Source organism: Pelophylax lessonae, assembly GCF_965119305.1.
Source record: "Pelophylax lessonae genome assembly, chromosome: 3".
Classification (NCBI taxonomy): domain Eukaryota; kingdom Metazoa; phylum Chordata; class Amphibia; order Anura; family Ranidae; genus Pelophylax; species Pelophylax lessonae.
This window is the reverse complement of record NC_138770.1, coordinates 502,512,766-502,539,733: the sequence shown is the minus strand read 5'-3', so window position 1 is coordinate 502,539,733 and position 26,968 is coordinate 502,512,766. Positions and strand designations below refer to the sequence as shown.

The window sequence follows — 26,968 nt, the reverse complement described above, 5'->3', positions numbered from 1 at the left end:
AACAGCACTGCCCTCCATATATTTTGTAGACCTCCCAACTGAGATCCACATAACTGAATGGAGAAGGGACTGATTCTGGAAATTATTTGCAGAGCAATGCATAGGCACAGAAACCTTGCAGCTAGTTCCCAAAAGTACAAGGAAGCTGCTTTGATGTCATGGACATGCAATACCTTCTCCTCCATGTCTCCATTAGAGGCCTGACTCTCTTTCTGGCTGCCTTTTATCATCTCTCCTCCCTGTATGGCCCCACCCCAGGTCATTCCAGGAAGTCTATGTCAACTAGTGCACTGCATGTCTGCTTTGCTGTTCAACTTTGCTTGTTAGCTAGTGTTCCTGTCTGCCGTGTGCTACGTCTACCTTGCTGTGTACCGATTTTGGCTCGTCTCTGACTACTCCTGTTTGCCTGTGACTCTGACCTTTGGCCTGTCTCTTGGTTACCCTCGTCTGCCTGTTTGCCCCAACCTCGGCTGGCCCATCACAATCCCTTGTGTCCTGAGTGGCTGTTTCCCCTCTCTTCCTATGGAGCGTGACCTAGGGGACTCCAGAGGCCGCGACCTGGGTTCAGCTGCAGCGAAGGCCATCCTCACCATTAGAGGCTCTGGTGAACACCTGCTGGGCCTTAGACTCCGCGCCCTGGAGAATTTTGGGCTCACGTTTCCTGTCCATCCGCAGCAGTCAGCTATTGGTTTCACTACCTAGTGGTGCACCCCTGTCCCCAACATGATGCAGTTGTCCCCTGGCCACAGGTGACCTGACATTTGATTTGTCACCCTCAGTATTAACATCATTATGTTTTGATTTGTCAGCTGTCTGTGTATCAAAAAGCAATCGTGTCAGCACATCAGTAAATTCACGGTGCCATTTTTAAAATGTTTTTATTTAATCCCCTGTCCTACATGCAAATCAACAGGGAAAATCAATTATAGAGGGCTACCCAGGTGAGAACCAGTCCCTGGGGATGGGGTGAGTGCCACATCTGGATTGAGACCCAAATAAGGTAAAAATAAAAACTGATTGGACTGCTGTTAAAATGCAACAGCTACATTTGACATATGCCAAACTACCCCATAACCATACGTACCAAGCAGGGGGTTGAGTAGGAGGGCTGAGGATTGCCTTCAGAAAGAGCTGGAGGGAGAGTCTGGAGTCCAGGAGTTGATCCTGTGTGTCAGAGATTGTGTTGGGACATGCAGGGTTAATAAGAAGGAGCCTCCGGCCTCAAGTGACACAGAAGCCCTGTCAGAGAATCTGAGGCATGTCACTTGGGGAGGCTTTAACATTGAAATCACCTGTTGCTGAAGAAGAGAGCTGGCTGACATGCAGGCTGAGGCAGGGATGTAAAGAGTTAGTAAGTGCCTTCTGCTGTATGGAAACCTGATCCCTCACAAAGACAGGGAGAGGAGTGAAATGCTGGAGGGGGTGACTGCTGACAGTGTAAATTAGTTCCTGCCCTGCAGGGCACAGGGAGCTGAGTGTCACTGACAGTATTTAGGGAAGGAGATGCTGCAGGCATCCAAGGTCCATTCACGTATGATAGCAGTGCTCTGGGAATCCTAGAATGGGGCGACAGTGTCCATTAACCAAAGCACATGATGTATTAGAGGCTGGGTTGTGTTGGAAAAGCTGGAGGGGGATGCATGCAGAGTGGGGGACTAGCAGAGGAGTGGAGCTAGCACCCTCAGCGCCAGTAGCTCAAGAAGGGGTCCTGTGTCTGGCTGTATTAGTAGTGACCCTGGAGGGGCTGGGGCTTGGTCTGGATGGAGGGACATTGAATTGAATTATCCTGGAAGAAAGTGGCCTGGCAGCAAGGGATGGGTGGCAGATATAAGAGCTGAGGGAACAGTCTCACCATAAGAAGAGAAAGTAGTCAGTCAGCCTGACCTCTGAAAAAAGATGTGTGTCCATGATGATACAGGAACGCTGAGGAAGGACAACTCTTGTGACAGCTGAATCTCCTCAGAGCAGTTGGACGTGCCCCAGCGTGCCTTTTTCCTAGAGTTCAGGCTCCACCCATTCACCTCAGGTCTTTGTAGCCAATCCTAAGGGAGCTACCTAACTTCACTTTTAGGTTCACACACACAATGATGCCATGGTTCCTGCAGTCAAGGATGCCTTTCCCTAAATGAGGTTCAAGGGGCCTTCATGTGTAAATAGCTCTAGAGCCTCTAAGGTATTTGTTCAATAAACAACATTAAATGTATACTTTATTTGAATTTTTTATTTGACTATTTCTGTACTTCATGGTTAGGGGTCCTTTAGACACATTAAATAGTTTCACCAAGGTGGGGGGCAATTACCTACCTAACCCCCATTGGGGGAAGGTAGGTGGAACTTAAAGCTCCCTTTCCTGAACCTTTTCCTGGGCACTGGGGGCCTGAAAGATCCCACTTTCCATCAGCACTGATGCTGTGGAAGCCCCCTTCAAAGCACTACCCAGAACATGTGGACAAGTATCAATGTGATATGGGGCTGCATTCTCACTGCCTTCTTGCTATAGAAATACCTTTTCACGTACCTTGTGTGCCAGGTTGGTTATGCCTGAAAAACTTGCTAAAAAAGTCAGTCCTGGTAAATTTTATGCTCACTGGTTTTCAGGTAAATATACAGAGAAGGTAACATTTATTCCTTAAAAATAGGGTGTATGTTTATCAGAGAAAGTTAGATGAATGTTAGCAAAAATTGCAGGAAATTTTAAATTGTATTTTCATTTTTTCCCCAAAATATTATATAGCAATATATGCATATACGCATCCGGCTTACACAAATCTATAGTCCACAGTTACTTACCAACATTGCAGATATTAATTAGGAAAATGGAGATTAATATGAGATAAAACTTCTGTCTGTTGTGACCTTCACGCATCTTGCAAATAGTTCTAAAGGATCCTTTGACATATTTTATGACTGATCTTTTGGGATGATCGTTTTGTCCTTCACTTGTTTTACAGTCATCATCATCATCCCCATGATACTCTTCATAAAGTTTACTATATCCACTGAGAGACTTTGATTCCTGTAACCAAAACAAGATATATAGTGCTGCAAGCAAATTGCAGCCACAATACACACCAAACACAATGGTGAAGGTGCTATGCTGAAGCAAGCTTCCACCCAATAGAAACCCAGAAGTTCCTCCAATAAATATCATTGATTCAGCAATTCCCATTCTAAAAGTGCGCTGTGAATTTTCTGTGATGTCAGCCAAATAACTGAAAACACTTAAAAACATTGAGACGTGTCCTCCAGAAATGCCAATCAAAGCAGCAGCAGCAAAGGTCCAGTACACAGTCATTTCTTTAAAATGGTATATTGCAATGAAAAGCCCTCCACTTGCAACAGAAAAAATAGAAGGTAAGAACATTCCATGCCGGCGACTTCCCTTATCCGACCAAGTCCCAAGAATTAGTGCCGGTAGAACTGACATTAGACTCATAATTGCAATGTATATAAGCATAATGTATGATCCTCTGCTTTGAACAACTTCATATTCATCTTTGTTTTTCTGTATATCACTGCATTCATTCTCATTGTACAGTTCTTGACAGACCTGAAATACAACAATATTGACATTTAAAAAGATGCAATTGTTTTTCAACTGTGTAAGTAAATGATTATGGCAGATTCTAAATTATGTTTGTATGAATTATATCTAATAATATACTGTATATTAATAATACAGGAGTAGTCATATAAATATTAGACTTGTTGGATAAAGTCCAATCATTGGAATTCCCACCCCCTTTACCGCCACTCTTTTTGCCCCTAAAAGCGCCCATCTTACAGCAGGACTTTGACCATGAGTGCCAATAGTGTCTCTCTATCTTATATGCAGACAAGAAGTTACACAATATTCTCCAACAGGGATGCAGTTTCTCGAGTAGGAGGGAACCTACCCCGGGATCTATCCTCTCTCACAGCCTTTTGCTCTCACAATTCACATACTCCTAATATATATAGTGAGTGTCACAGGATCATATCTGTGTGCTTCCAACACGTGTAAACAGTGTAGTGGATACAAAAGAGCAAAACAGTAACATCTTTTTCCACAGGAAAGACACATTCCCTTAAAAATTACATTAATTGTAGTTCTAAATATGTAATTTTTATCAAAGAATGCAGTGCTTGTTCGATGCAGTACATACAAGTTTTATCATCTGTCCATTACCACTTGCCCACTGGGCACTTATACCCCCTTCCTAACCAGGACAATTTTTAGCTTCCAGTGTTCTTGAATTTTGAATGACAATTACTCAGTCATGCAACACTGTACCCATATTACATTTTTTGTCCTTTTTTCACATAAATATAGCTTTCTTTTGCTGGTATTTAATCACCACTGGGTTATTTTATTTTTTTGTGCTGTAAATGAAAAAAGACCGAAAATCTTTGCATTTTTCTTCGCTTCTGTTATAAAATGTGGTAAATTAGTAATTTTTCTTCATAAACTTTGTCCAAAACTTATACTGCTACATATCTTTGGTAAAAATAACCAGAATCAGTGAATATTATGTGGTCTTTGTGAAAGTTATAGAGTCTACAAGCTATGGTGCCAATCACTGAAAATTGATCTCACCTGATCATACCTGATGTCCTGACTGCCTATGGCCCCTTGCACATGGGCTTTCTGATCCGGTCCGCCTATAAGTTTTTCAGGTGGACCTGATCGGATGCTCCATGCAGCCCTATGGAGCAGCGGATGTCAGCAAAGACATCTCCGCTGACACCCGCTGCTATCCGATCTGATCCTGTCCGTGAAATCCAGACGGATGGAAACCCTATTTTCCATCCGCCTGGAGGATCGGATCGGATAAGATCGGATGAAAACGGACAGGCGGTCCGTTTTCATTCGATCACCCATAGAGGAGAGTGGGGCTATAACTCTCTGCAAAGTAAGCGGAGACGGAGCTGTCATCCGTTTGCTCAGCGGGGATAGGCGAATCATTTCCTGCTGAAACTGAGTCCGTCAGGCTCACCGCCCGTGTGAAAGGAGCCTATATCATTTCTTGAGACACTAACAAGCCAGGACAGTACAAATACACCCCAAATGACTCCTTTTTGGAAAGCAGACATTCCAAGGTATATAGTAAGAGGCATTGTGAGTTTTTTGAAGTTGTAATGTTTTCCCAATGTAGCACCCTCCAATGTAGGTGCTAGGTAAAGTATAGTGGGCCTTGTCTGCTTATCAGCATGGCAATGTTTTTAGTTAGGGCTCTCATTGGGCAGTGGAGGAAACCTGACCAATAGCACACCAGGGCTTGTATCCATCCTGGAAGGGCAGATTCTGCCGCACAGCATTCTGTGAAGGGGTATAAGTCTGTGGGGAGCATATGACAGATTGTCTTTGGCGGGAGGAAGAATCGGGTGTCCCAGGCGGCTGGCCTGAGTGGACATAGGGCTGAGCTGCAGTGAGGATCCAGGTGTGTTGAGGACCAGCGGAGCATTGGGGTCGAATTTCAGGAAAGCATTCTGAGTCGTGAGTACTGAAAATTGCCCCTGGGGTTCTGCCTAACAGAGGGGACCACTCTGGAGAAGGTCAGAGGGATACATGAGCTAGCTAGCCGGTACCGAAATATAGAAAGGGGGTGCAAGAGATTACCCTGAAGAGCAAACGGGGTGCCAGAGGTTGGGCTCTGAAGTGTAAAGTGTTAAGCGTTGCAGCGTCATTGCCAGTGGCTACCTCATTCAGAGAAGACTACAAGGAGTAGTGCACAGGACTTTTGAGCTAACAGGAGTGTCAGAAGTAGTTTCAGTTCACAGACCGCAAGTCAGGTTTACAAGCGCCAGTAAGCGTTCATCCGGGGCCAAGACAGCGCTAGGCAGCATTTTTCTCAAGTGTCCCAGATTTGTACCTAGTTGAGCCAGAGGAGTATCTCACTCATTCCCTTCTCCCATCCAAGTTCCTACAAAAAAGCTAAAAACCAAAGATGCCGGACTGTTCATTGTCTCAGATCTCACACTTGGGCAACAAGCTTAAATGCGCTGTTGGTGTCAACGGTAACCATGGCAGACCCACATCAGGCCCAATGCCTGGAAATATTGCTACACCAAGATTCTTTGCCTTATAAAGATTTTTTTTTTCACAAAAAATTTCATATTAACAGGTTATTTCTCTCACGTGGCATATGCATACTTACAACTACACCCCAAAAAACATTTTGCTACACCTCCTGAGTATGACAATACAATGACAAACAGTCTGCCCACATACAGAGGCCCAACATGCAAGGAGCACAGTCAGTTCTAGGGACATAAATTACACATTTAATTTCTTGACTACCTATTATAATTTTGAGAGCCCTGGAGCACCAGCACAATGCAAACACCCAAAAAATGACCCCATTTTTGAAAGCAAACACCCCAACCCATAATCTAGAAGGCATTATGAGTCTTTTGAGCATGTTTTTTTTTTCCACAAGTTTTTGGAAAATGTGGAAAGAAAATGAAAACTCGTTTTCTTTTACACAAAGTTGTCAATTTATAAGATATTTCTTACACATAGCATGTATATAGCAAAAATTACACCCCAAAATACACTCTGCTACTTCTCTTGAGTATGGCGATACCCAACATGCAGGGAGCACCTTCAGGTGTTCTAGGGACATAAATTCCACATCTAATTTCCTGACTGTAACAGATCAACTAGCACCCCGACCAGGTACCTCCATTGACAGATGCTCCTAGTGCTTCCCGAGGGCTCCAAGCACTCCACCAGACACTGTAACCACTTCAGATCCCACAAACCGCCGCAGCTTTGTTATGGTCTCGCTGTCTCCTACCCACCTTGGACCTACGACAAGGCTCCAGGTTCCCGTGGGTGAACCTCTCTTTCCCCAGAGAGTGCAGCAGAACAAGCTCTTACAAGAGCTTAGTGATTATCTAAGGGAGTATGGAAGACCATAACAATCCCTTGTAGCATATTCCCCCAATAATAGACACGACTGTAGATTGAGGGTGAAGTAACTCTAGAACAACTTTATTGAACATGAAACAGACTTATATACAGTTTTCACCCACAAGGTTACCGCACAGGTGGACCGCATTGAAGACTGGACGTAACATTCACAATCCAATAGGAACAGAGTTTTACACTCTCATACAGTGTACACAATCCCTCCCCTCTGGCTAATTACAGTAGTATATACAGATGAAAGTGTATACAGGAACTAAACTAATTATCTAGCCATCTGGACAGAACAATGTGAGGTCATTAACATTTAACAATGGAACAGACAGGTAAACTTTATCACAATACACATTCCCTTCCAATACACAAACAATAGGAAAGTCTGCAAATGACAGTCTTTGTGTCTCTCTCACAGCCAAGCATGGAATACACTTTGTAATGTGGTATAAAATCGTCATATTTCTATATGAAGATTTTGCTGACAAATATTGAAGCAATCCAAACCATTACTTATCTGACTTTCACTCATAGTGATGGTTAGTATCGTCACACTGACTACCTATTACACTTTTGTGGGGCACTGTAGTGGCAATGCTGACCATTGTATTGGCACTGATGGGCACTGTTGTGGCATGGATGAGCACTGTTGTGGCATGGATGAGCACTGATGTGGCACAGATGAGCACTGATGTGGCACAGATGAGGCATGGATGAGCACTGATGTGACATGCACAAACACACACAGAAATCTGGTGTAAGAAGTCCAGCAATCAGAGTCGGGTGCACGTCAGACCCGCAATCCCGGCAGCTGTAATCTTTAGAAGTAGAGGACTGCACTGCGACTTGAAAATTATAAGAATTTATTGAAGAATCCAAAAATCCATGATAGACAAAATTATCAGAGACAGGAGACGATAATTTTGTCTATCATGGATTTTTGTATTCCTTAATAAATTCTTACAATTTTCAAGTAAGAGTGCAGTCCTCTACTTCTAAAGATTACAACTGATGTGACATGGATGGGCACGAATGAGGCATTGATGTGGCATGGATAAGCACTGATGTTGCATGGGTGAGGTATGGATGAGCACAAGTGAGACATGGATGGAAACAGATGAGGCATGGATGGGCACTGATGTGGCATGGATGAGGTATGGATGAGCACGGATGAGGCATGGATGGGCACTGATGTGGCATGGATGAGGCAAGGATGAGGCATGGATGTGCATGGATGAGCACACATGTGGCACAGATGAGGTATGGATGGGCACAGATGAGGCACGAATGGGCATGGATGGGCACATATGAGGTATGGATGGTCATGTATGAGGCATGGATGAGGCACGTATGGGGCTTTAATTGGGCACAGATCAGGTCTGTCGGAATTTCAGATTCAGTCCACTTGCGCTGCTGCATGGGCACCCTCCTTTCCTCACATTGTGTACCAATCGGTGTGAGGAGAGGAGAGAGCTGAACTGGACATGCGCCGGTTTGTTGACAAGTGATAGCTCCATCATTGAACGGAGTGATCACGTAATAAAGGCCCGTGGTCATTGTCCCTTTACCCTGATCGGTGATGCACTTGGCCTGGAGGACCCGACGATCATGGTCACTTCTGGGTGCATACCCCAGGGGGTGCGCGGGAAGGGTGAATTTGGGAGGACATCAAATTATGCCCTCCCAGAACTAGCCTACAGCGTTGTCGCCTTCATTCGGCTATGGCCAGGTCAGCAAGTGGTTATCAGACAGGAGACAGGATATCAGAACATTATAATGACACACTTAACCTAATGCTAAGAATATATCAAATGTTTACAAGCACTTTAGAACAGTACATGCAGGGATCTTGTCTGTTATTCTTTTTCTGGTTTAGAACAGGTTAAAAGACCTGCAAGACCTGCAAGACCTGCAAGAGGGGGTGACACACATCGCACCCTGCTCCAGATGGAAGTTTGGTGGATTTATACACTTAATACCAGAACCCAGTTTGGTTGTTTAAGGTGTGTCTATAAATGGATAATGCTAAATACCATCTGTTTAACAAATAGGTACCAACGTCCCCATATTACATATTTAGAATATATAGCTCTGAATAAACAGAACTCTCGCCAAGGCGAGGAAGGATGAGGGCTAGAGAACAAGACGTGGGACTTTATGGGTACCAAAATAGAAAATAGATATTCACCAAAGAATATATAAAAATTTAAAGCTTTATTAATCATACATAGATAAAATCATCCACTAAACATTGAGTGGAATGAAAAGGTTGTGGTATACATAACACAAACAAGAAACAATTGAATGAATGAGTCATATGAATACTTGCAACAATGTTACCAAGACCATAATACATTTACATATAAGTGGCTAATCCGGTAGATAATCTGGCTCTAGTCCACAAACAGGTGCCCAACATGTTTCGCCAGAGGCTTCTTCAGGGGCATTTAGGATGTTACACATATGGTCATGTTGCTATATCAGGATATAAACAGAAAAAACACAGATACAACAATTAGTTACATAATATCAGTGCAAGCAATATTCGGTTGAATAGGCACTATATCATATAGAACCAAGATAGAGGAGCCACACCAATTGGGAAGAAAGCCCAAAAGCCCAGAATTAGGATGCCAGGGGGTGACACACGTGCATAGAACCGTAGGACACATATAAGAAGCTGGGGGGGGGAGTGCGGGAGCCAATATTGAGTAGTCTAAGTTATACGTAGATATGAATAAGTATACATAATATATATAGATATTTAAGGTGCAGGTTGCATGCTTAAACCTGTCTATAGCTTTACAATGTACCTTGGTAGAAACCTGATTGGATTTGTGTTTCAAGTGTGGTATATCACATGAATGCTTAAAAACATTGCTGTTTAGAAATCATGGGGAGGTGGGCGGAACCACATCAAAAGGTTAACCCTGGCAATTTAGGCATCCGACCAAGCTATGGAGGAAAATAAATATAAGAGTGTAATTGAAAACATATCCTTACTGTAAAAGAAAGGGTAGTATGTGCTCACATAATACTTGAAGGGCCTAGTAGTATACCTGGACTGATGGTTTAGCCAGAGGCTTAAACCGGTTTATGGGGCTGATATAAGAAGGCAAAGCCAAAGCCTACCAAACGCAGCCTGAGTGGAATCTCTGTTAGGAAGATCCAGGCTGGATCTTGGGCTGCAAAAATGTGTAAGGCAATGTTGTATTAGAAACTAGTATATCAATAGTAAAAATAGTATCGAAAATAATTTCTGTGTCACAGGTTGCTGCAAACCAGCCCAAAGTACTTGCCTGTAGATGTGAGTTGCGCTACAAGTCCCCACAAACTGACGCCACCATTGTGGCGCCGGTTTATGTATCGGCTCCAACCCGACTACGTACTTCCGGGAGGAAGTGACGATAGGCCGGGTCCGGTCTCAAACTGGGCATGCGCCAGATGGCGGCGCATGCGCAGTGCTAAAAAGGGGAAACAAGGGAGGCCCTAGTTCCTACAGCCATAGGGCAGCCCGGGATGCCCAGAAGAGGAATACCCGCTGACCTATGAGGAGACCGCACACTCGTCCCCACACCAGACTTCGTTCCCAGGTCCCGCATATGTGTCCCCATAGGCAAATTCCGTAAAGGTGGCAACACGAAAATGGGTCCAATAGGTGCCCATATATTGAATGCACTGACTGTATACACAAAAACAAGATATTATAATATTACATAACTTATTCCAAAAAGCAAAACCTGTATAGAGACATGTTTACATACAACATTTAGAATACATTTCTATTATGAAAAAGACAGTACTATAAAAAGCTCCGAAGAACAATAAACATAATATGAACATAATTTGGTATGCACATATGTATCACCTGGAACAAAGTTATTGGTTCCAAATAATCCTGTGTCTCACCACAGAAAAATAAGTGGGTCCAGAGATGTGTCACCCTTACACCTGATACATCACAATAGGATTTAGCTAATTATCATGGTGAGGATCTATACAAGTCCGGACACCACTGATGGGGTATGGGGAAGACTGGGAGACATGAAAACAAAATGAAATGTAAATAAAGAAACACATGGGAAAGGGGGAGGAAAGAAGAGAGGAAGACAACCATATAAGAAAGAAAAAAAAAAAGGAAAAAAGGATGAAAACTTCATGTCTGTACTGTGAATGACCTATACCAAGGTCAATAGACAACTAGGGGAATATAGATGGAAATGTTGGTATCTCATCTATCTTATACTCATATATTAGAGGAAGGGTTTGTATATCGAGGTACTCAATCCAGTATGTTTCCCGTTGTAGAATCTTTCTGTCCCAATCTCCCCCTCCGGGGTCAGGAGGCACCATCCCCAGGACAAAGAAAGAAATGACGGAATTGTCATACTTATGACAAAGGCCAATATGGCGTGTAACGGTAGTGAGGATTTTTCCTCCTTCCGAATAATACAAGTGGTCCCCAATACGTTGATTGAGCTGTCTAATTGTTTTGCCTACGTAGTAGGCTTTGTACATTCCCCACGTTCCCTTACGTAAAGGGGGGTTCGGTATATTATTTTGAAAGTGGCTAGATGTTAAACTGTCTCTTAGTGACGGTGCTCGGAATGAATATTAGGATGGATGTGAACCTTTTTTTGAAATGATTATGTTTTTTTTTTTTTATATAGGGTTATCAACATGTCTCTTTGCCACATGATCACTTTCCCTCAGTTGGTTTATCCCTAAGTAATACTAATCAACCTAATGATTCTTAATTAAAAATGTACTGTCCCCCCCCCCTTTTCAATGGGGCTGCTTTATTATATAGGTTTGATTTTATTGTTACCAGTGTATGCTATGAGAGACTTCGGCTGAAACGCGTTAGAATTTTATTGGATCCTGTTATTGTTGTTGTGCTAACATAAAGTCCTTTGAATGAAGAAGTTATTGGGTTCCCGGGTTATCTTTTCTATTATAAGTTGCAATGAGCTTTAAAGAACTAACTGTTCATATAAATATGAAAATTGTTAATGTATGCATTAGTTAACGAATCTTACAGATTATGAGGGATTTGTTCAATTATAGTGTTGTCAGTCAAAAATGTATCCATGTTAGTTGTCTGTTTTCTAACAAACATTTTGACTGGTGGGAAAGTACAAGTAGTACATTACTTTCCATGGTCCCAGTGTATGTAAACACAAAGTTTTACCATGGCCAATATTCTGTTTCACTGGTAGTTTAGAATGTCACAGCATTTTACATCTGATAAATAATGATTAGGGATAAATAAATGCATTTCAATTTGGTTTGTTGGGAATCCGTTAAGTTATCCATTAATCCATTGTAAAGTCTAAAAATTAACTTATATTAAATTAAATCCATCAAGGTCTATAGGGGAGAATCTTAAAAATGTATTCTGGTCGTATTCAAGGCTGATACCCAAGGGATTGTCAGACAAGGACATGAGGAGCTGCACACTAGTATGGGGGATTTGTACCAAAGCAAAACAAAATACTGTACAGTAAGGATGTCTTCTTTTTACTGTGACATCAAGGGTGACATTGGAAAAAAACCAACTCATTTAAATTACATGTTTAGGTGATGCATTTAACCACTTGCTTACTGGGCACATATACCCCTTCCTGCCAAGGCCAATTTTCAGCTCTCAGAACGACAATTGCGCGGTCATGTCACACTGTACAAATATTACATTTTTTACCATTTTCACACAAATAGAGGTTTCTTTTTGGTAGTATTTCATCACCACTGGGTTTTTTATTTTTTGCTAAACAAACTAAAAAAAAACAGAAAATTTTGAAAAAAAAAAATCAGTTTTCATAGTTTGTTATAACATTTTTGAAACAGGTAAATTGTCTCCTTCATTGATGTGTGCTGATGAGGCTAAACTGATGGGCACTGATAGGGCACTGATAAGGTGACACTGATGGGCACTGATAGATGGCGCTGCTGGGCACTTATCAGGAGACACTGATGAGGATGCACTGATAGGTGGTACTGATAGGTGGCACTGATGGGCACTGAAAGGCGGCACTGGATGGCACTAATAGGTGGCACTAAAGAGCACTGATTATGATGCACTGATGGGCACTGATTGGCAGCACTGATTGGCATTGATAGGTGGGCACTGATTAGCAGTACTAATGGGCATTGGTAGGTGGCACTGGTGGACACTGATTAGCAGCACTGGTGGGGACAGTGTGGGACTGATGTCCCGCTTACAGAAGTTGGTGATCGGCTTTATTTTTTTCTCCTCACGCTGTCAGCATGAGGGGAAAAAAAGTTGATGACTGGCTTCTGTTTACATCATGTGATCAGCTTGTCATTGGCTGACAGCTGATCACGTGGTAAAGGGCCAGGATCCCAAAGACCCCGCAATCTCATAGAGCACCACCCGCGCACCTCATAACCGGAATGGGAGGACATCCTGGTACGTACTCTTGGCATTTTAGCCATCTTTCGGCTGTAGCACGGGCATGAAGTGGTTAAAGTGATTGTAATTGCAGATTTTTTTATTTTTTTAAAATAGCAAACATGTCATACATACCTGCTCTGTGTAATGGTTTTGCACAGAGCAACCCGGATCCTCTTCTTCTCGGGTCTCTAGCCAGTGCTTCTGTATTCTCCCCCCCTGCTAGTGCTCCTATAGCAAGCTGCTTGATTTGAGGGGACTTGTGTGTGCTCATTCCAGTGCTGGCTGTGTATGTCAGAGTGTGGCTCAGCCCTGCCCCTGATCCCTGCTCACTGGCTGTGATTGACAGCAGCAGGAGCCAGGGAATGAGGAGAGAGAGAGAGCTGAGAGAGTCACTGTTCTTGTTCACATTGCTAGATCAGGATTGGACTCAGGTAAGTATTTAGGGAGGCTGGGGGGAGCTGCATTCAGAAAGTGTTTTTACCTTGGTAGTGGTAATCAACCTAGTGGTAATAAACCTAAATTGAGCAGTGAAAGTAGCAGTCACAACAAATCTCAAAGCTATGATTGTTTACTCCTATAAAAATAAATAAATACATCTAAAGCCCTGATTTTCTAAGGCCCCTTTCACACATATGGTCCGTTTGTCCGTTTTTCATCTATCTGTTGATGGATGAAAAATGGACAACAATGCATCTCTATATAAAAACAGATGACAACGGATGATCATCCGTTAACATCTGTTTTCATCCGCTTCCGTCAATGTCGTCCATTTTTCTGAATGGATGAATGCCCTTTTTTTCATCAGTCAAAAAAAAAAAAAAGGATTGAACGAAAAACTGATGTAAATGGACAAACGGTCCGTTTTTTCATCCGTTTTTGCATTGGTAGCAGATGTAAAAAAAAAAAACGGATGAAAAAACGGATGAAAAACGGATAAAAAATGGATGAAAAATGGATGAAAAAATGGATGAAAAAACGTATGAAAAACTGATACGTTTTGACATGACTGAACTGTTGAACTAAACGGACCATATGTGTGAAAGGGGCCTTACAGATTAGCCACTGATAAAACAGTTTAATAGTATAGTTAGGATAATATTCTATCTAGCGGATCTATAATCCATCCAGTATACTATCTAGCAGATAGTTTCTGGTCCTTATTCTTCTCTCAAAGGGTGCATAGCAGCCATATATTTGGGCCAGCTAATGTGCCCTTTCCTCCCCCTATTTTTAAAGGGTGCATAGCAGTCATTTACAGTTATATTTCGGGCCTGGAAATGTGCTGTTTTCCTTCTCTTCATTCTCCTCAAGAGCACAAAGGAGCCATTTGTGACCGACCCAACCAGGACAGAGGCTTTTAGAGAGGACTATGGGAAAGCCTCTTACCCACTGACAATGGGCCCTGGCATTTGAGGGAGCTATAAGCTTTTAGGAAGATGTCCTGTCATATAATGCAAAAGGACAGTATGACATTTACCAGTCAGGGAAGCCATGATGGTTTCTGCTAGCTTTAAACTCAGTAAACAGATGTATGTGAAAAGAAATCTGGGTTAATGAGATCTGGAAAGACCTGAGTCTTCTGCTGTCTACTAGTCTGAGGAGGAGAGGGGGATCACTGTTTGTAATGTGTTTATTGTGCTAATTAACTGACCTATTGTCTACTAGCAAACTATTGTGTGATGTGTTTATATTTGTTATAATGTGTATTGTACAGTACTTTGTATTCAGTATTGTAGGGGCCAAAAAGTCTGGTCATCTAAGCTCGTTTAAGTGACAAGTTATTTAGTTCATGTTAAGTACATCACTGTAAGTTACCAGTTGCTAGAAACGGAGTAGCATAGTTTATGGTTGGCTGTTGTTTACTTATGTTAATCATATTCTTGTTTACAGTTTGTATTGTGGTTATTTAATATGATCAGGAGGGGATGTCCTTCTGTAGGGTATAAAGTATGTGTCTGACAGTCTGAGTTTCAATAAAGAGTCATTGCTTTGGATTTTACCCTACATCTTCTGTGTATGATGTTTTGGGTAAAAAGTGCTGGTATTAGCTCTCGGTCTGCTCAGAACAGTTTGGAGCGCAGGCGGTGCTGATTGGCTGAAGGAAGCACCTAAGTGGGGTGCCCAAGCAGTTCCATCACACAATTTATTTTGGCCCTTCTAATGCACCCTTTTCATCCTCCTCCTCAAAGGAGCAGCCACTTTTCTAACATTCTGTTATTGCACCTTTTCTTCCTCTGTCTCCTCCTTCCCCGCTGCTAATACCACCATACTCTCACAAGTGACTATGAGGAGCTGATGGAAATTTTTTATGGCTGCTATTCCCAGGGCAGATTCACAGACCTCTTCCCTGCTGTTTTGGAAGAAAAATATTCCTCCAAATCACCCCATGCACAGGATCTTCATACCAGCCTTACCTAACAACCCGGTTATTGCTTTTTTTGTGGCCTGAGCTACATTGCATTGTCAGTAGCACAGTTGCCATTGTTTTGCCCAGAAGGCAAAAATGTAATTCGCTAATGTTTTGCTTAGGAGGCCATTTGTGCCCTCAACCAAGTGAGAGGAGGAATATAAGGAGAATTGGCATGCTGGTTATGTGGAGGAGGAGGTTTAAGCTACTGGCAGTGAGAAGGACATTTCACTTCTCCCTAATACAAGGGGAGATTCTCATAGCTATCATCAAAAAGGTAACCCAATGGGTACACTGGAGGAATATATATAACTAGACATTAAGCCCATTAAATTAACGGGCGCTAGAACATATGTGGTCAAACATTTGTAAAAACAGACTTGTTCCAGTACAAAAAAAAAAGTGGACAACCATGCAGTTGATTTCTATCTTATCGCATTTATTCTTTAGAAATGTTAAAGAAGAATAATGTGAAAAATGTCACTTTCCTAATTTTTTTTTTGATGTAGTAAACAAAAACAAATAAGTTACGGTAAATGTTGCTTAAGTGCAAACCTTTTCAAACAATTGTAAATATACAAAATCAGTAGAGTTTTTTTTTTTTAATATTTGTTCTTGTTTTTTTTTTTTTTTGGGGGGGGGGGGGTTATGTTGAATTTATAACATCATGTTCCTGTTCTTCAATAGATCTATTTTCTATTCTTTGTCTTTTGGCCTTTGTAATGTTTAACTCGTCTTGCTGAGTTGAACACTCTTCTTCTGAATTGTATACATGTATCTGTTTGGTTTAGTCCTATAGCCTCTGTCAGCTCTGCGTCCCTGTTGTCCTAGCAACGTCGGGGACATGTGCAGAGATGACTGAGCGGCTCTCTCTTATTTATTTATTTTTTCTAACAACGCGAGAGCCGCATGACGTAGCCAGCTCTGCTCGTAGCGCCCCTGTTGCCCTAGCAACATCGGGGACACACGCAGAGCTGACCGAGCGGCTCTTGCATGCGAGCGCGCACCCGCCGCATGCCAACGCACACCCGCCACTTCAACATTTTCGGCCGGCCGCCCCAAGTCTCTGCACTCCAAGTCCCAACGGCTGTCCGTGGGGCACATGCGCAGTAGTGCAATCCCACGGACACAGGGACTGGACGCAGAGACACTTGTACTTTATATAGTAAGATAAATCACTCACGCCAGGGAAAAATAAACAAGTGTAAAAATATAAATTAGTGATTGAATGAGAGAATAAAAAATATATGATGATAAGTGATTGTACTTATTTTCTTGATTTTAAATTTATAAAACTAGCTGCTGTGGCCCGACCTGCTAAAGCCAAGTGTAAGGGAAATTTATAGGAAAAGTGTCACTCAAAACTCTCCCGAAGCACAACGCTTGCTAAATATATAAGTACTTTAAAGTGAAAAAAGGTAACTACCCTAGACATAGAGATTCCAAAATAAATAGCAAACAGATACAATTAAAAGTGGAGTTCTGTAAGCTTGGATAATGCCTTTAACTAAAGTGCAAGTGCTGCAATGGATTTAGGTTAAATAAAAACATACCATAAGAAATACATAAATCTGGGGGGGCGGAGCCGGCTAGCGAGGCAGATGGAAGCGTGAGCCAGAAGCTCCTCGCTAAACAGACACACCGGAGCAAGTAGAACACAGAGGGTCAACCCAAAACTAGCCAGCTACGCACCGGACAGTCCCAGGCATCACCCGAACATGCCACAAAAGCGCAAAGACCGCTGCAGACCTGGTAAGATGATAGACTTCTTTTCACCTCACACCAGGCCGCTCAGCCAAGATGGCACCGGCCCGCCACGAGCTCCCAGCACTCAGTCACAGAAGCCTTCTAGCTCGGCACGGAGGGGATCCTCCCCGAGCTCCCTGGCGGACCCTTTGCTCCTTGCTCAGCATTCGACCTCAGGATCACAATCCAGCAGTCCTGTGAAGTCTAAGCAAAAAACCTTCCATGAACTGTCTCCCCCTCACCGCAGTATATCTGTGGATGACACCCTGGAGTTCCAGGACACACTAGCAACCATCCCTGCTGGGGATCACCCCGTGCTGGCATCGATGTTTAAAGATGTAATGCTGTCTTTGAGGTCAGCTATCCATTCTGACATGCTGCAACTGGTGTCACAATGCAGCTCAGCAGTCACAGCAGTATCTGACAGGGTCTCCACCATAGAAAACAAGATGGGGGAATTTGCGGACACTTTTAATAATATGGTGGACGCCCATAATGAACATGACGATGATCTGGTTTGGCTCAAATCAAAGGTGGCTGATCTTGAGGAGCGTTCCCGAAGGAACAATGTCAAAATCAGGGGCATTCCTGAGTCGGTTAAACCACCAGACCTAGCAGCATTCCTTACATCTATTATGCAGGAAATCCTTCCTAACACGGCTCTGGGTGATCTGGCCATCGACAGGATCCACAGGCTACCGAAGCCCAAACATATCCCAGACAAATATCCTAGAGATGCCATAGCTAGGATCCATTTTTACACAGTGAAGGAGCAACTTATGGCAAAAGTGCGTAAAGCGGTGGATCTCCCACCTAGTATGCAGGGCCTGTCCTTCTATGCAGACCTTTCAGCTCACACTATGAACCGGAGGAGGAATCTAGTGACTGTCACTAAACCCCTTAGAAATCATCATATCCAGTATCGCTGGAACTACCCTGCAACCCTCATTGTTACTAGAGGGGATAAGGAATTTAAAATCTCCACCCTGGAACGGGGCATTGAGCTCCTTCGACAGTGGGACATTCTGGAAACGACAGAACCTCCTGGGGCTCAAACGGCCACTTGGGATCCTGAGCTACCTGCTTCGAATTGATCTAAATGACCTCCTGGAACTTCACTGATCCCTTGGAGTTGACCCTCCATATGATCCAACACTCGGCCCTACCGTCTCCGACTGTTCTGTTCGGCTACTCTCGTGTTTTGTGTCCCCGGATTAGCAGTATCAACACTGCTCAGATTTCCAGTTGGATATCGCCTCATTTTTAAAAGAAAGTTGGCACGGTTCACATACCTGTGCCCATATAAGGTTATTTAACGTTTGTTTGCAGGGCTCTGCATACATAGTGATTTACACTGAACTGTTGGTAAATTTATCCCTGCTGTTTCTTTTCTTTTTTTCATCCTCTACCGTTTATGACCCACGGTAGCATCTCTCCAGCCCTACAAGGTTCCACCAAGTCAACCTGAATTCTACAGCCTCACTACAGGACCTCCTGGACTGCCAGCATCATCGCTGTTACCGACGCACCGGATTGGGGTAGGATCTCTTGGACATTGTCACCCGCTCTGCACTGAGACACTGTTTTTTATTTCTTTCCCACATTGTTGTCTTTTTGACCGAAGTTTCACTACTCCTACCACATCATGGCATTTAAACTGACCTCCCTCAATGTCCATGGGTTGAACAGCCCATTTAAAAGGCATATGCTCTGGCGTGAAGTGAAGTCTCAAAAATGTGATATTATGCTAATACAGGAGACTCATTTCTGCGCCACGGATCCCCCCAGACTCACTAACAATCAATTTCCACACATCTACTACGCAAATGGCCCCAAAAAGAAGGGAGGTGTGGCCATTATCGTTAAGGACTCTGTGCCCTACAAATACCATGCTCATCTCTCGGACCCGGACGGTCGCTATATACTCTTACACTGTGAAATTAATAATGTTGAATATACCATCCTCAATATCTACGCCCCAAATGTGAGACAATTTTCATATATCACTAAACTATGGAAACACCTCCAACCGAGCATTAGGGGTCATGTGATCCTGGGGGGGGACATGAACCTAGTAGCTAACACACGCCAAGACATCTCCAGCGGGGCCGCACATACCCCCGGAGATCAGACCTCACTAATTTTTTAAAATCCACGGGCCTCCAGGATGTATGGCGGTGTCATCACTCTACGGAGCGAGATTACTCCTTTTTCTCAAAGGTTCATGCCTCCTACTCGAGGATAGATATGTTCTTTACGGACAAATTCCTGCTACAAAAAATTGTGGACTCTTCCATTGGTCAGATCACATGGTCGGACCACGCCCCCGTGTCGATGACGGTTGGCCCGCGGGTGTTCTCCACGAGGGCTAATAGGTGGAAAAACGACACAAGTGTCTTTTGCGATTCGGGGTCTTCGTCTGAGGTCCGTGAGGCCTTGGAGGAATTCTTCCGAACAAATGAAACGGGGGATGTATGCCCACTGATTGTATGGAATGCTCATAAGGCTTTTATGCGTGGTTTCCTTATGTCTAAGAGTGCTGCACTGAGGAGGCAGAGGAGGCAGCAACTGGACGATCTTTTGAAAAAGATCCAAAATTTGGAAACATTAAACAAATGCACCCCCCTTCCAGACATTAGCGACCAATTATCCGATGCACAACATGAGCTCCGATCACTACTGATAGGACAGCACCAGGCCCATGTACGCAGACTGAAGGCCAACTCCTTTGCCCATGGCAACAAGGCTGGCAAACTGTTAGCGACTCAACTGAAAGACAAGCAGGCCCGACAGCGTATATCTAATTTGACGCACCATTCCTCGAAACAGACATTGACCAACCCTAAAGATATTGCCGACGCCTTCAGCCACTATTATGGTGAGCTGTATAACTTACATGATGACGTGACCACCCCACAACCATCACCAGAAGACATTGACAAATTTCTCGCCTCGATTTCCCTACCCAAATTACAAGCCACAGACTTACAGGAACTGAACCTCCCTATAACGGATCTTGAAATCGAAAGAGTCATTCAATCTCTACCCATTAATAAAGCCCCTGGCCCTGATGGGTTCTCTTCGGAGTACTATAAGCAATACACGCATATTCTAACCCCGAAACTCCGGAGGGTATTCCACAAGGCTGCCTCCTCTGCCTCCTTCCCCCCTGAGATGTTGGAGGCTACTGTGGTTACATTACCTAAACCGGGGAAACCCCCGGATTGCGCGAAGAACTTCAGGCCCATTTCTTTGTTAAACGTGGACCTGAAGGTCTACGCAAAGATTCTGGCAAACAGAATCTCGAAGTTCCTGCCTGGCCTTGTCAAACAAGATCAGGTAGGGTTTGTAATGGGCCGTCAGGCCACCGATGCTACAAGGAGAATGCTGAATCTCATCCACCATGCCGAGTCCACTCGTACTCCCACTGTGTTCCTGTCCCTTGATGCCGAAAAGGCCTTTGACAGGATACACTGGGGTTATCTTCATAAAGTTCTGCAACAATTCGGCATGGGGGGTGAGATTCTAGACGTAATACTAGCATTATATAAGGCACCTTCGGCCTATGTGTACACAGAAGGAATGTTTTCCTCCAAATTTAATATAACAAATGGCACTCGCCAAGGGTGCCCATTATCCCCATTGATGTTTGTCTTATTGATGGAACCCTTTGCAGAAAAAATTAGAAGCCACCCGGGTATTGGGGGATTAGATATTAAGAAAATCAACAACAAGATTTCGCTGTTTGCGGACGACGTCATCTTGTCTGTGACATCTCCCCGGACCTCTTTGTTGGCAGTCCAGGAGGTGCTCAAAGAATTTAGCTCGGTTTCATATTACAAGGTGAATGACACTAAGTTGAACATGTTAGGCGTAGCAATTCCCGAACACATGACGAAGGAGATTCAAGGCAGTGTCCCTTTTCAATGGGGTAATGGCCATATCGACTACTTAGGTATCAAGCTTACCAGCAAAACGGGGGACCTTTACAGATCAAACTTTACACCGTTCCTTGACGTCCTCACACAGGAGTTAGCTAGATTAGGCAAATTCTACCTTACTTGGTCAGGCAGGAATGCTGCGTTTAAAATGCTGACATTCCCAAAGCTCCTGTACCTGTTTAGAGCACTCCCCATCAAGATTCCCTTAACGTTTTACAGATCAGTGCAGTCTCTAATATCTAAATTCCTCTGGGCCGGTAAAAAACCACGTTGCTCCCACATGCACCTGATCAAACACCCTCTCATGGGGGGTATGGGTGTCCCAGATGTGCGGGATTACCATATGGCTGCTATACTCACCCAATCCATACACTGGTTGAAACACGCACAGACACCTAGCTGGAGGTCCATTGAGCAAGCAGTGGTTACTCAAGGTACCCTAGCGGACCTCATTCTCAGTATTCCATTGGCTAATGGCATTTACCCAATGGCGCACCCTACTATTATGCCCACAATACAGGCATGGCGCTACTTTTATGCTCACAGTGCCAAGCGAACTAGAAGAGTAGATGTCCCTATTCCTTTGACGGCGCTCTCTTTCATATCCCCAGGCCTACATTTGGGGCACTGGTCCACATATGGCCTCCACACGCTTAAAGATATCACACACAACCCGGCAGGTTTTTCCTTCTCTGGATGGTGTACCCGCTATCCGTTGTTTGCTAAGGAATTTTTCACGTACTCTAGAGTGTCCCACTTGATTTCCAAAGTATCCTCAGTCGACATCCCTTTTCCTGAACCGATTCACATGCTGTGCTTCGGAATCAATCAACACACGAAAGGAATAGGTAAATTTTATGCCTCCCTACACGATAAGAAGACATTTGTGAAAAACGCCTATCACATAAAGTGGGAGGGGGATCTAGGTCAGGACTTTACAGAAGTTCAGTGGTTGCGTTCTTATACCCATACAGCTACCCACACTAGATGTTCCAATTTTAGGGAAGGTCTTTTAAAAATACATCAGTGATGGTATAAAACGCCATATTCTATTGCCAAGTACTACCCAAGCGTCTCAAACTTATGCTGGAGACAGTGTGGGCAAGTTGGAACTCTACTCCACGTTTTGTGGTCCTGTGTCTCCGTGCGGAGTTTCTGGGCTTCTGTTTCTAAACTGATTGCGGAGGTGACGGGAATGCTAAACAAGGTTGCGGTAGAACAGGCACTACTAGGCATAAATATTGACAGATACCCTCCCCAATTGAGGACAGTGGTTCAGAATATCCTTTTTGCTGCAAGGTTGTCCATAGCACGTAGGTGGAAATGTGAGGATATCCCTACCAGGAGAGAGGTGGTACAAATAGTAGGAGAATCATATGCACACGAAAAAACTCTAGCTATCTCTGCCTTTAAAATGCAACAGTTTCGGGCGAGATGGTCCGCCTGGACTGACTTTGTTGGACAGCGTGGTACCCGATAATCTAAATTTCTCTTGTCATGTATGTAGTTGATACTGTGGAGGTTGTGCTGGGGGACGTGGGTGGGGGGAAGTGGGGATGGGGCTAAGAGAGGGGACGCAGCAGGATCCCTTTGGGGCGTCCCCCCCGGAGTGGCTATAGCGCCGCACTGCCCCACCCCGCGCCCTCCCCCACGGGTCGTGGCGTGAGATTGATTTCGTTGTATGTTTGGGTGCTACGATGTCCTTGACATTTATACCAATTACTGCTGCTGTGGGTCATATCTCCATATCTTCATACCTTTATACTTTAAACTTTTGTTCAGTCATTTAATTGTAATTCTCAGTTATCCAATTATTCATAAGTTATGTTATAATGCAACTGTTATGTATGTAACTCATTATCTTTGCAAAAACCAAATAAAAAGATTTAAAAAAAAAAAAAAAAAAAAAGAAATACATAAATCTGAAAATATATGATGCCACTTATGGGCTGAGATTAATGTGCACAAATTTTGAAATAAAATAGTGAATAAAATTATATAATATAATAAATAGGGTTAAATTTAATGTACAAACAGTGCATTATTGAACAGAAAAAAGTCCAAATCTAAAGGCAGTAGATTGTATTAGAAAGAAGGGTGCTGTTTGTTCCCAAAAAATTGAGTGATGAACGCTGTATCAAACACGGGATGGGAAACCAGGGCCACCATAAGTGCTCAGGGGATATAAGAGAAAACTCACTAGACGGTGTGGATCCTCTCTTGCCTTATGGCAAAGGGATCATAAAGGCTTGGGTGGTCTCCTTGACCAATTGCGGCATGTACCTGGATCCGTCCTCCTTTTCCTCCTTCCTCTCGTACTCCAGACAAGCCGATATGATTAAGAGTGGGTGTAAATAAAAAAGGGGGCCCACATAGTGAATTCCGTAAAAAGGAGGTTCACTTAAAAAAAAATATATATATATATATATATATATATATATATATATATATATATATATATATATATATATATATATATATATATATATAATATATATATATATATATATATATATATATAAATATAAATATATATATATATATATATATATATATATATATATATATATATATATATATATATATATATATATATATATATATATATATATATAATGATGGATGTAAAAACCCACAACTTGGGTAATAGTACAAGTAATATAAAATCTTTGGCACCAGTTCGGAGGTAAAGCAAGCCCACAAACTGTTAAGAAACCATATGCTGGGGACATAAGTGTGGACAGGACGCGAGCAACCAGCGTGAGTTCCAACTACTGCTTCCGCCTCGCGACCACATGTCCAACGTGTGTTCTAAATTGATACGTTTTGTCACAGGATGTGTCATCCTCAGAAAAGGGAATACACGTTGTTGATAGTCACATTCTTATATGCATGTTCCACTGCCCATATTGGTTAATAATTGGTACTTTAGGACAAAAAGGATAGAGGTTGTAACATTCACAGGTTATCTATATACATAGAAAAGTGGGTTCAACATTTAGAAAAATAAATAAAGTTCAATTAAAATAAGCATTTCAATAATAAATAAATACATTGAGTGTTACAACTAATAAAAAATATGTTAAAAATATATATAAAAAATATATATGAAAATAAGTTGAAAGGGAAACCATAACTGACATATTTGTAATATTAGACCATGTGAATAAAAAAAAAATATATATTTATTATATAAAAAATGATATATATTAAAAAATATATAATTATAATTTGTGAATATACCCTCCTAGTGCATTATTATAAGGATTTATAAAAAATGTGTTATTAGAGTGTTAAGTGGGGAATTATAAATATTATAAAAAATATGTGTTAGAAATAAAAAATAAAAAATAATTGTGGTGTATGTTACGAATAAAAAATAAAAAATATTTAATTGAGTTTAATATAAAAAAATTGTTTTTATAATAAAAATAAATAATAAATAGATAATCTTGGTTATTTTAAATTCATCAAAAAAACGTTTCCCCCAAAATCATCTTATAAACACAAATAGCGAGGTATCTGCATATTAGCTGCTGGGCGATAAAAATTATTATAGAATTCATAAAACTAAATTTAATACCTCTATTTAACCCCGAGATGTTAAAACATCTATCCAAAACAGGAACAAAGGTAATGTCTGCACACAATGAAGAGTTTTACAAATACAGATGTAAAAAAATATATATGTATAGGTTATAAAATAAAAAAACTGTATATATACAGTATTGAACAAAAAAAGGGGGGGGGGGGCACTACTAAGCAGGAAAGGAGAATGGGAAGTAAATCTGAAACTTTGTGCCCTTTAATCTCAGCCCATAAGTGGCGTCATTTTTTTTGCTGTTCATATTTATTTATTTCTTATGGTATGTTTTTATTTAACCTATATCCACTGCAGCACTTGCACTTTAGTTAAAGGCATTATCCAAGTTTACAGCACTCCACTTTTAATTGTATCTGTTTGCTATTTATTTTGGAATCCCTTTGTCTAGGGTAGTCACCTTTTACACTGGAGGAATAGCTGCAGGAGAAAAATCTATGGCCATAGGCTGCCAGTCCTTCCACAATTGAGGAGGGGAAATGTGCTGGGGCCTAGTGTTGAGGTGATGGCATTGAGGATAGGAACATATTTTGGGAAGGCTTTAAGGGAAACATTTCATCCATCCCAGATAAGAGGGGAAAAATGCGAGGGATCTACTGTGGACTCTAGCCACTTAAGCCCCGGAGGATTTGGCTGCCCAAAGATCAGGCCCTATTTTGCGATTCGGCACTGCTTGATTTTAACGGACAATTGCGCGGTCGTGCGATGCTGTACCCAAATGAAATTGACGTCCTTTTTCTCCCACAAACAGAGCTTTTTTTTTGGTGGTATTTGATCATCTGTGCGATTTTTACTTTTTGCGCTATAAACAAAAAAGGAGCGACAATTTTGAAAAAATAACAATATTTTTCACATTTTTTTATATGAAATTCCCCAAAAAAATTTAAAAATCTAATTTTTTTAACATTTTAGGCCAATTTTTTTTCTGCTACATATGTTTGGTAAAAAAAATTGCAATAAGCGTATTTTAAATGGTTTGCGCAAAAGTTATTGTGTTTACTAACTAAGGGAAAGATTTTTGTCATTTTTATTAGTTTTTTTTTTTTAACGAGTACTGGCGGTTATCTGCGATTTTTTTTGCGGGACTGCGACATTGTGGCGGACAGATCGGACCCTTGACTGACATTTTTGACACTTTTGGGGGTACCAGTGACATTACTACAGTAATCAGTGCTATACATATGCACTGTTACTGTAAAAATGACACTGGCAGGGAAGGGGTTAACTTCTGAAGAAGAAAAAGAAGAAAAAAGGAAAATCGAATTTCGAACTGGCTTTCATTACGGGGTTTAATACACAATATAAAGAAGTTGAGAAGTGTATAAAGAGAAATTAGCATATTTTGTTAAGAGATGATACGTTGAAATCATTACTCCCTAAATACCCTAAATTTATCTACAAAAGGGCTCCGGGATTACGTAATATGCTAGCAAAAAATGTTCCGGACCCACCTAAAAGACAACAAATGTTTTTTGCAAAAAATGGTTTTTATAGATGCAGAAGATGTAAAGCCTGCAGGATAAGCAAATTTAAGAAAAGAATGGAACATAAGTTTTTCTCTTCAGACAACCGAGAGTTTGAGATAAAACAATTTATCACTTGCGACACCAAATTCGTTACATATATGTGCATTTGTCCCTGTGGACTTAAATACATTGGACGCACTACTCGCACTTTAGCAACAAGGATAGGAGAACATGTCGATAATATTAACCACTTGCCTACAGTGCACTTTCACCCCCTTCCTGCCCAGACCGATTTTCAGCTTTCAGCGCTCTCACATTTTGACTGAGAATTACTCAGTCATGCAACACTGTACCCATACAAAAATTGTGTCCTTTTTTTCACACAAATAGAGCTTTCTTTTGATGGTATTTGATCAATACTGGGTTTTTTATTTTTTGTGCTATAAATAAAAAAAGACTGAAAATATTGTGAAAAAACGCATTTTTCT

General features: G+C 42.0%; 1 protein-coding gene across 3 annotated transcripts in view; it reads right to left on the bottom strand.

The window, feature by feature from the left end:
• LOC309549720 (proton-coupled folate transporter-like) overlaps positions 1 to 26,968 on the bottom strand; it is a 650,810-nt gene that overhangs the window by 473,886 nt on the left and 149,956 nt on the right. For all 3 annotated transcript variants that reach the window (XM_082250194.1, XM_082250195.1, XM_082250196.1), the window contains exon 2: positions 2,791 to 3,550. In XM_082250194.1, coding sequence (XP_082106320.1) covers positions 2,791 to 3,550 — 760 coding nt within the window. The remainder of the gene's footprint in view (positions 1 to 2,790; positions 3,551 to 26,968) is intronic.